This window comes from Mastomys coucha, unplaced genomic scaffold (assembly GCF_008632895.1).
Source record: "Mastomys coucha isolate ucsf_1 unplaced genomic scaffold, UCSF_Mcou_1 pScaffold15, whole genome shotgun sequence".
Classification (NCBI taxonomy): Eukaryota; Metazoa; Chordata; class Mammalia; order Rodentia; family Muridae; genus Mastomys; species Mastomys coucha.
In genome coordinates, this window is record NW_022196897.1 from 152084643 (window position 1) to 152093557 (window position 8915).

General features: G+C 46.8%; 1 protein-coding gene across 3 annotated transcripts in view; it reads left to right on the forward strand.

Annotated features, from left to right (window-relative positions):
• The window catches only part of Ncoa3 (nuclear receptor coactivator 3), an 85759-nt gene extending 76844 nt beyond the window's left edge, over nucleotides 1-8915 (forward strand). For 2 of the 3 annotated variants that reach the window (XM_031372797.1, XM_031372796.1), the window contains 6 exons: nucleotides 973-1272; nucleotides 3062-3145; nucleotides 3963-4176; nucleotides 4803-4977; nucleotides 5444-5585; nucleotides 5861-8915. In XM_031372797.1, the coding sequence (XP_031228657.1) occupies nucleotides 973-1272; nucleotides 3062-3145; nucleotides 3963-4176; nucleotides 4803-4977; nucleotides 5444-5585; nucleotides 5861-5872 (927 nt within the window). In that variant the 3' untranslated portion in view covers nucleotides 5873-8915. The remainder of the gene's footprint in view (nucleotides 1-972; nucleotides 1273-3061; nucleotides 3146-3962; nucleotides 4177-4802; nucleotides 4978-5443; nucleotides 5586-5860) is intronic. The other variant, XM_031372798.1, reaches the window with a different exon arrangement.

Sequence of the window (8915 nt, forward strand, 5' to 3'; positions counted from 1 at the left end):
TGTGTGTGTGTGTGTGTGTGTGTGTGTGTGTGCGCGCGCGCAGATGGTCACAGACACGCTCCGCTCTGCTCATCTGCTGCTGGTGTCCGTGCACTGCCCGCCCGCTGCTCAGAGGCTCTGCTGCTGCTCAGCTGACTGTCCTCACATCTTCCTTTCCACATGCTAGGAAAGTCACCTCTGCTCTCCCAGAGGTCCTTCAGTGGGAAGGAAGCTCGGTTCTAGGACTCAGAGTAAAGGTGTGAAGGTCCTTTATTCATGCTTCTGATATGAACTGAAAAGATTTGGGGGAAAAGGGTCAAGGTTGGATGTTGGTAGTTGTGATAGGTTCTTTACCTCAAAAACTTGTTCCAAACTACCCCAGAAAAAATTGTGTAGTTCTAGGCTGGGCATGGTGATATATGCCTTTAATACCAGGTTTTTGGGAGGCAGAGGCAGGTGGATCTCAGAGTTTGAGGCCAGCCTGGTTTACAAAATGAGTTAATTCCATAACAGACAGAGAGACCCCAGTTCCAAACAAACAAAACGAAAGAACCCAACAAAACAGCGCAAGCAAACACACCAAAAAGTTGTAGTCTTTTAAGACACCAAAGCCCCAAATTCCACAGAGCCAAAGTGAAGTATGCCAGCCTGAGAATGTGTGTATTGGCCACTGTGATTTTCACTTATCTCTGGTTGGTTTGAGAGGTGTGTGGTTCTTAGTGTATAGAGCTCTCTGGTTTTGAGCCAGTAGTATTTCTTCAGGTATTAAATGCATTGTAGCTACTACCAGAAAGGCCGAGTGTGTGTGGGTCTGCTGAGTACAAGGACTCCACTCCTGCAGAGAGGGTGTGTGTTGTGTTCCTGTACAGCTTCAGGCTGGGTTCTGAGCCAGCACTGTTCACATGCACTGATTCACAGTTTTTCTCTTGTTTGCAACAGTTGCTTTTGGCTTCTTAGGTGTAGCTAACCATTCCTTTGTGTTTGATGTTTAAGGGACAAGCTTTGGAGCCAAAACAGGATGTTTTCCAAGGCCAAGAAGCAGCAGTGATGATGGACCAGAAGGCTGCACTGTATGGACAGACATACCCAGCTCAGGGTCCTCCACTGCACGGAGGCTTCAACCTTCAGGGACAGTCACCATCGCCATCGTTTAACTCTATGATGGGTCAGATTAGCCAGCAAGGCAGTTTTCCTCTCCAAGGCATGCATCCTAGAGCCGGCCTTGTGAGACCAAGGACAAATACCCCGAAGCAGCTGAGAATGCAACTTCAGCAGAGGCTGCAGGGCCAGCAGGTAAGCCAGTGTGTTTGCCCAGGCTCTCAGTGACTTTCAGGCTGTGCTCCCATGGCCCTTGCACCTGCTCTCCACTCTTTGCTAACTAAAGGAATTCCTTTCACTTTCACTTCTCTCTAAGATTTTGTTTGTGCAGATAGCTCCTTGATAAGGAGCGTGTATTAAACTTGGGTATCTTTTTATATGTACATTCTTTTGGTAATTCTTTGCTAATGTTATCATTAGCAGTGGCAGAATGGCTCAGTGGGTGAATGTACTTTCCAAGCAAGCCAGTTTAATTCTGAGAGCCTTGTTTACTGCGTGCTTTTTAATCCTAGCACTTGGGAAGCAGAAGCACAGGTCTCTGAGTTCCATGGGCCAGCCTGAACTACAGAGTGAGTTCCAGCGCAGTTAGGACTGCTCAGTGAGCTCTTTCACACAGAACAGAACAGCTGGAGGGGCAGCATGTCTTGACAGCCCTTGGAAGGCATTTCCTCAGCTTGTTGTTTTGTTTTTGTTTTTGGAGACAGGGTTTCTCTGTGTAGCCCTGGCTGTCCTAGAACTCACTCTGTAGACCAGGCTGGCCTCCCAAGTGCTGGGATTAAAGACGCGACACCATGTTTTGTTTTGTTTTTAAAAACAAAAAGCTCAAGCTTTTTGTTTTAAAGACAAGATCTTGATAAGTGCCCAAGTGACAGGCCTTGAACTCGTAATGCTCTTGCCTTAGCCTCTCATGCAGGGATTGCAGGCATGTTGTTCTAGCACCCCTGTTGACTCAGTATTTTAATGGAAACCACTTCCTGATGTTTTTGAAAGCTTTTATTACTCTGGGGTAGAGGCATGCTCAGTGGTTAAGAATACAGAGGACCTGTGTTGAATTCCTGGTACCTACGTTGGACAACTCACACAGACACTCAGTTCCCGGGATTCACACCTGCCTCTTTCTGACCTGGAAAATTTCACCCATGTGCACAAACTCACATGCAGACACATTTAAAATAAGAATAAATATTTTAAAGGAATTAACATTTTAAATAGGACTTTATTTCTTTCCATTGTTTGTTTCCTTAATCTGCAGTTGCCTTAAAGTGTATATGGTTGCGCAAGCTGTAAGTGCCGGTGAGTGAGTGTGCTTGTAAGTCACCTGAGTAGGAAAGCACAGTAAGCCAGAGCCAGGCTATGGCTGCTTCTGCAGCGGTTCTGAAGCTGTGTGCCTGTGTGCATGGCACTATTTTTATAGCTTATTCCTTTCTATTAAATGCTCACTAGGATCTGATAAAGTCAGAATAGTTGTTTGATTGAACAGTCCCTGGAGAAGCTTGACACCGTGGGTCCTTTGTGCTCCTGCTGCAGTTGTTTAAGCAGCATAGTTGTTGTTTGTGCCAAAAAGCTTTACACCGAGACAGGGAATTGTCACCAATGTCACTGTCCTGGAACTCTCTGTCCTGGCTGGCCTCGAACTCCTTTTTTTTTTTTTCCAAGGTTTACTGTATTTGTTTGTGCAGTTAGTGTCTGTACACATACACATGCCTGCAGAGGCCAGAGGTGTGGGGTCCACTAGAACTGGCGACAGTGGTGACTGTGAGCCACCATGTAGGTGCTGGGAAAGGATTCCTGGTCCCATGGATGAACTGTGCATGCTCTCAGCTGCTGAGCCATCTTCCTTCTGCAGAATGCAAATGAACCAATTCAGTTTAAATGTGGCTCCCTAGCTCGGTGGGTTTGGAGAGCTCTCGCTGGGTGGAGGTAGTTTGTAAAGCTGGGGCTCACTAACATGCTCCACTTGCCCTACTAACCCAATTCTGTTCAGTTTTTAAATCAGAGCCGGCAGGCACTGGAAATGAAAATGGAGAACCCCACTGGCACTGCTGTGATGAGACCCATGATGCCCCAGGTATGTTCCTAGCAGAGGAGGGTCCCATCCAGGTTGGGCCCACGCCCAGCCCAGCCTTAGCCCATGCCTATTAAATAATTCTGGAGTTTTTTTTTTTTTTAAGAATTTGCTGTCACAGTTTCTTTAAATTTTAAGATTAATTTATTTATTTTATGTATATGAGTACACTTTAGCTGTACCGATAATTGTGAGCCACCATGTGGTTGCTGGGATTTGAAACTCAGGACCTTTGGAAGAGCAGTCAGTGCTCTTAACCACTGAGCCATCTCTCCAGCCCCCAGCTTTATGTTTATGAGTGTTATCTGCATGGATGTCTGCATCATGTGGGGGCCAGAAAAGGATGTGAGATCTCCCGGACCCAGAGTTACAGATGGTTGTGTGTAGCCGTGGGGGTGTGGGAACTGAACCCAGGACCTCTGAAGAGCAGCCAGTGTTCTCTTCACTTCCGAGCCACGTCTTGCCCCTGTACTTTCTCTTTCAGTCTTACTCTGCTTTGTAGTGATGAGGGGCTGGAGAGAAGCGGCCACTTCAGTAAAACTGTCAGTAAACTCACCCACATTGTTCCCTTTGCGATGAGTGAGCTGTTGTGTTGTAAGATAGCTGCTGAGCATTCTGGGAATGTGGGAATGCCTCTGACCCTGCACAAAAAGGACACATGCTTGCTGGGCAGCATTTGGAAGCCACCGGTAGAAAGAACTGTTTGTGTATACTTTCCTTTAGTTATAGAGAAGAACCTGGGTGTTCTTTCTCATCCAGAGCTCGTGTATTATAGGACTCTCTATGAAATGAAGTTAATTGTGTATCTCTTGGCTACCAGCAGGCTTTCTTTAATGCCCAAATGGCTGCTCAGCAGAAGCGAGAGCTGATGAACCATCACCTACAGCAGCAGAGGATGGCCATGATGATGTCACAGCCTCAGGCCTTCAGCCCACCCCCCAATGTCACCGCTTCCCCCAGCATGGATGGGGCGTTGGCAGGCTCAGCAATGCCACAGGCCCCCCCACAACAGTTTCCATATCCAACAAATTATGGTAAACCTGGCAGATTATGCCCTTCGCAAAGTAGTGTTATGAAGGCCACAAACTTCACTAGGTCCATGGTGTGTGAAAACAAAGTACCGCTCACTCCATCTTGTTTGTCAGGAAAACTGTCTGGCGGAGCTGCAGGGAGCTGGAGTGCGTTGCAAAAACAGGGAGTGCGTGTTCTCAGAGTTGGACATTTTTTTTTCCTTTTAGCCCCAGCAACCTCCCCCCCCCCCCACCCTTATTTGAGAAAGATCACATAAACCTTCCTCTTGCCTATTCTTCATGTCCCAGTGTCAAAGGATACTGTATTCTCTGGACACTCTAGCCCGAGGGACATATGGTCTTCTCCATCCCTTTTTTTTCTCCATTACTTGGGCACTTACCGGGATTATACTAAGCAGGTGGTGCCTCAGGCCCGCCTTTGGGAAGGTTCTGGAGAGGTTGTTAGAGAGTGCGGCCCCTGCCAAACACTGTGCCCTAGACAGCATCTTTCTTACTAAATCGATGACTTTGTCATCAGAGCAGCTATGTGTAGCCTTTTCTGTCCTTTCTTCCCCATCTTTGATGGCTCTAGGATGCTGAGAGTCCAAGGATGCCGCATTTGAACACTGATTTCTGTTCATTTCTTCAAGGAATGGGACAACCACCAGAGCCAGCCTTTGGTCGAGGCTCTAGTCCTCCCAGTGCAATGATGTCATCAAGAATGGGGCCTTCCCAGAATGCCATGGTGCAGCATCCTCAGACTGCACCCATGTATCAGTCCTCAGAGATGAAGGGGTGGCCGTCAGGGAATCTGGCCAGGAACGGGTAAGGATGTGACTGACTTTTACATCCTAGTGCAGAAGCTGGGAACCCGTTTGTTTCTCAGTCACTCTTACTGGATGGAGAGATCACAAACTTGGCATCACAAATGAGGCATATGGCTTGTCTTGTGGCTGCTTTATAATGTGCCATGCCTGTGAGCATATGAATCCTGGCAGTTGTGAAAATAGAAGGCAGGCAGGCTGTCGAAACGTTTTTCTCAGGCTGGGCATGGTGGCGCATGCCTTTAATCCCAACACTTGGGAGGCAAAGGCAGGAGGATCTCTGTGAGTTCAAGGCCAGCCTGGTCTACATAGGGAGCTCCAGACTAGCCCGCAGTACATAGAGACCCTGTCTCAAACAATAATAACAGAAAGATGTTTTTCTGTTTGCTGCGTAGGTAGGAGGGATATTTGATAGAACCATGGCCGTTGTGTCCTGTGGAAGTAACGCTATCGCCCTTCCTTTGCAGCTCTTTCTCCCAGCAGCAGTTTGCTCCCCAGGGGAACCCTGCAGCATACAACATGGTGCACATGAACAGCAGTGGTGGGCACTTGGGACAGATGGCTATGACCCCCATGCCCATGTCCGGCATGCCCATGGGTCCTGATCAGGTACAGGGGTCTACCTTTACATCTCCCAGGAAGTCTCTTTCCTTCTTTGGTTAGACCTAGAACCCTAACAGTGGTCTGGAGATTTTAACTTGAATATATAACTTACACAAACTACCACGGTGCTTTGAAAGCATTTGGTTTGGAGACCCTGAGCTATTAGACATTTGTGTGGATTCTAAGATGTGGATTCTAAAAGAGTCTGAACCAACCAGTGGCGCACGGCAACAGACAGGGGCTGATTTCCTGCTGTGCTGACCCAGTTCTTCTGTTAACAGAAATACTGCTGACATCTCCCTAGTGGGACCGAGAAGGAAATCACTGTACAGACCACACTGCACAGGATGGATCACCAGGATGTAAGGAGTCATTGTCTAGGCATCCAGCTTGGAAGCAAGGCCAGCATGGCCAGCACTGGGATGCTCCAGGTGCTGTCATTTGAGCAGAACTGCCTCTCAGGCTGAAGCGCACTGTCTACCTGATGCCCTGCCTCTGCGGCATGCTGTTCTGCCTCACGAGGATGAGACCGCCCTCTTAGGTCACTTCCTTCTGCCTCGCCAGCCAAAGTCTTCACACAGATCTGGATGGCTAGGGCTTCTGTCTTGCAGCACTGGACGAGGAGCACAGTCTGCCTTCAAGTGTGTTGTCAGCAGTTCTGTGTCGCACTCCTGTCCAGTGCAGTCAGTGTTTCTGCGCTCTTGTCCTTTACAGGTGTGCTCCCCAGTCTTGTCGTCCTAGGTCTCTCCTGATGAGGTCCCATACCCTGTAATTCTCAAGGATTTGTCATTGATGTTAAATGGCTTTGCAGAAGGGAAAATGAGATGGCGATATTGAATTTTCCCGCCCTGATGTGCAGCCAAGTGCACTTTACTGAGGAAGTCATGGAGAAATGCAATATTCTTAAGGGCGTGAGGAATGGTGAACCACATTCCTGGTTTTTGTCTGCACTAATCTGTTAGGACAAGAACATGATTGTTTTGTTTTTTGTTTGTTTGTTGTTTCTTTCAAGTACTGGCGTCACCCTTTGCCTTTATGGTGGAGCAATAATGCTTTGAAATAAACTTGTGAAACCCAAGGCCAGGTACTGCACTCTGAATCAGAAGCAAGCAGCGCTTCTGTAAACACACTTCCTTTTTGTAAATATGATCTTTTAAGATATTGTATTATGTGAAAATATGTACATACCTCTTTTTGTAGGTCACAACAGCTCATTTTTACAGAGTTTGTGAAACTAAATATTTAACATTGTTGATTTCTGTAAGCTCCATGCAGTGAGGCTTCAAGCAGATGAGACATCTGGAATGCCCAGCCTGGGGGACAGGGCAGCCTGCAGCTCCCCATCGCCCCCCTTTACAGGCCTCACTCTTTAATCTAAAGGCTTTTTAAAGTGATCATTTGTTTAGATGTAGGCATTTAAATTTTTTTTTAAAAATTCTTTACCAGAGATCTACGCACTTTGTTAATTTGCGAGGAAAGAATAGATATGGGGAAACGAGCTTTAAAACAAAAACAAAAAACCGCCAAGAGTTTAAAAACAAAACTGAAGCAAATTGATTAAAAGGAATCTTGTGTTTTTTTAAGCAGTCCATAAATTAAATGATAATAATTTTGGAAAACTTGTAGCCCATTCATCATTTTAGGAGTGATTTCTGTTACTAGGACATGAGCCCCACATTTAGGTCAAAGGCCCTGGGCCCTTGCTGTGTGTGGTCTGGTGTCTGCTCAGCTCCCCTGCTGTTCAGCTCATGGGGTCTCTTACTACCTCTCTACATCAGGGTGCTGAGCTCAGAACCAGGCCTGCCAGTGCTGCTGAGTCAGAGTGACACCTTGGCACATGCCAGCCCCTTCCTGCCACCTCTCTGCCTCCTCTTGGCACCTGTCCTAGTCCATTTGGAGTAGGGAAACCAAGCGTAATGCCTTTTATTTGAGTTCCTTAGGTTCAAACAGTTAGATGACATTAGACCATCTGTAGCTTTCAAGTATCTCAGCCAGCCCTGGTGTCATTTTCTGAGAGCCAGTTAGTGTTTAAAAGCCACACATTTAGCCAGTTGTCCTCCGCCTCCCTGAAGGGAGCACCGCTTCATTCTCTGAGCTCTCTGTGGGTGAAGTTCGCATTTCCAGGCCCTGTGGATGGACTTGGCTTTCCAACAGTTTAGGTCATGATGGGCTGGCTTCCCCTGTGATTAACCCATTGTCCCCATTTCCACTGTGTGCTGTGCTTTGGCTGGCTGGGCGTGCCTGAGCCTTCCTTGCTTAGGTGTGTAGGCCACAGTGGTGCTCCTCCCCTTAACTTGGAATGACTTGGATTCTCTCCTCAGCACCTCAGCTCCAGGCTAACTGGTTGGCACCCCCTTTTTGTATGGGGAGACAAATGAAGTTTATTATGTTTTTATATTTCCTACTTACTGATTTTTATTGGTGCCAGTTCAAAATTCTGATTTCCTTTTAATAATAGCCTCTGGGATAATTTGTTGTTTTTACATGAACTGCCTTTTAATCTTTTTTGGGTTAACTATTTTTGTACTCTTCTTGCCTACCTCGCTTCCCCGCCTCTCTGGCCCCTCTTTAAACCTAGATGTCTCTGGGGCAAACAGTATAAAAGTATTCTTTTCATCTGCTTTTATGATGTGGGGACATTTCCAGTACTTTTTTTTCCTTTGCTGAATCCAAAGATATATAAATAAAAATGTATTTTATGAAGATCCAAATGATTTCTTCAAAAATAAATGAAGCTGCACTGTTGCTGTTGGTATCAGAACGCTTTCTCTCTAAACTGTGCCCCTGTCGTTAACAGCCCTTGTCAGTTCAGCAGCATTAGATGCTGAGGCAAGTCGGGGGCCAGAGGCAGTGGGTACTACGGCAGATAACTGGCTTGATTCAAGGGTAGATGCAGCTGGACCATGCAGAGGGTTTCCGGTTGCCAGCACAACAGTGCAGCCTGCAGCAGACTCTCTGCTTTCTATCTTCAGCAGAGTGGCCATGGGTCGAGGGTTCTAGGAGTCTGGCCCTGCCATGAAGCAACGGGTTTTTTACCTCCAGTGCAGGTGATTAAAAACAGGGCGGTGTTTTGTTTTTCTCTTGTCTCCTCCCTTTTTTCTCTTCCTTTGAAAATATGGAGTTTTGAAGAAGAAAATGTCACTCCAAGAGCAGTAAATTCTCAGGAACCGACCGACACCACTGAGAACACGCTTGGGGTTAATCACGTTTCTATTAAGTGTCACTTAAGATGATGTCATTCTTTATACCACACCGGTGACTCAGTTGGATGGAGCTTTGGATGCCTTGCCGACTGTCTGGTTGCTCTTGTAAATAAAGGTTTCTATTTAAACCTCG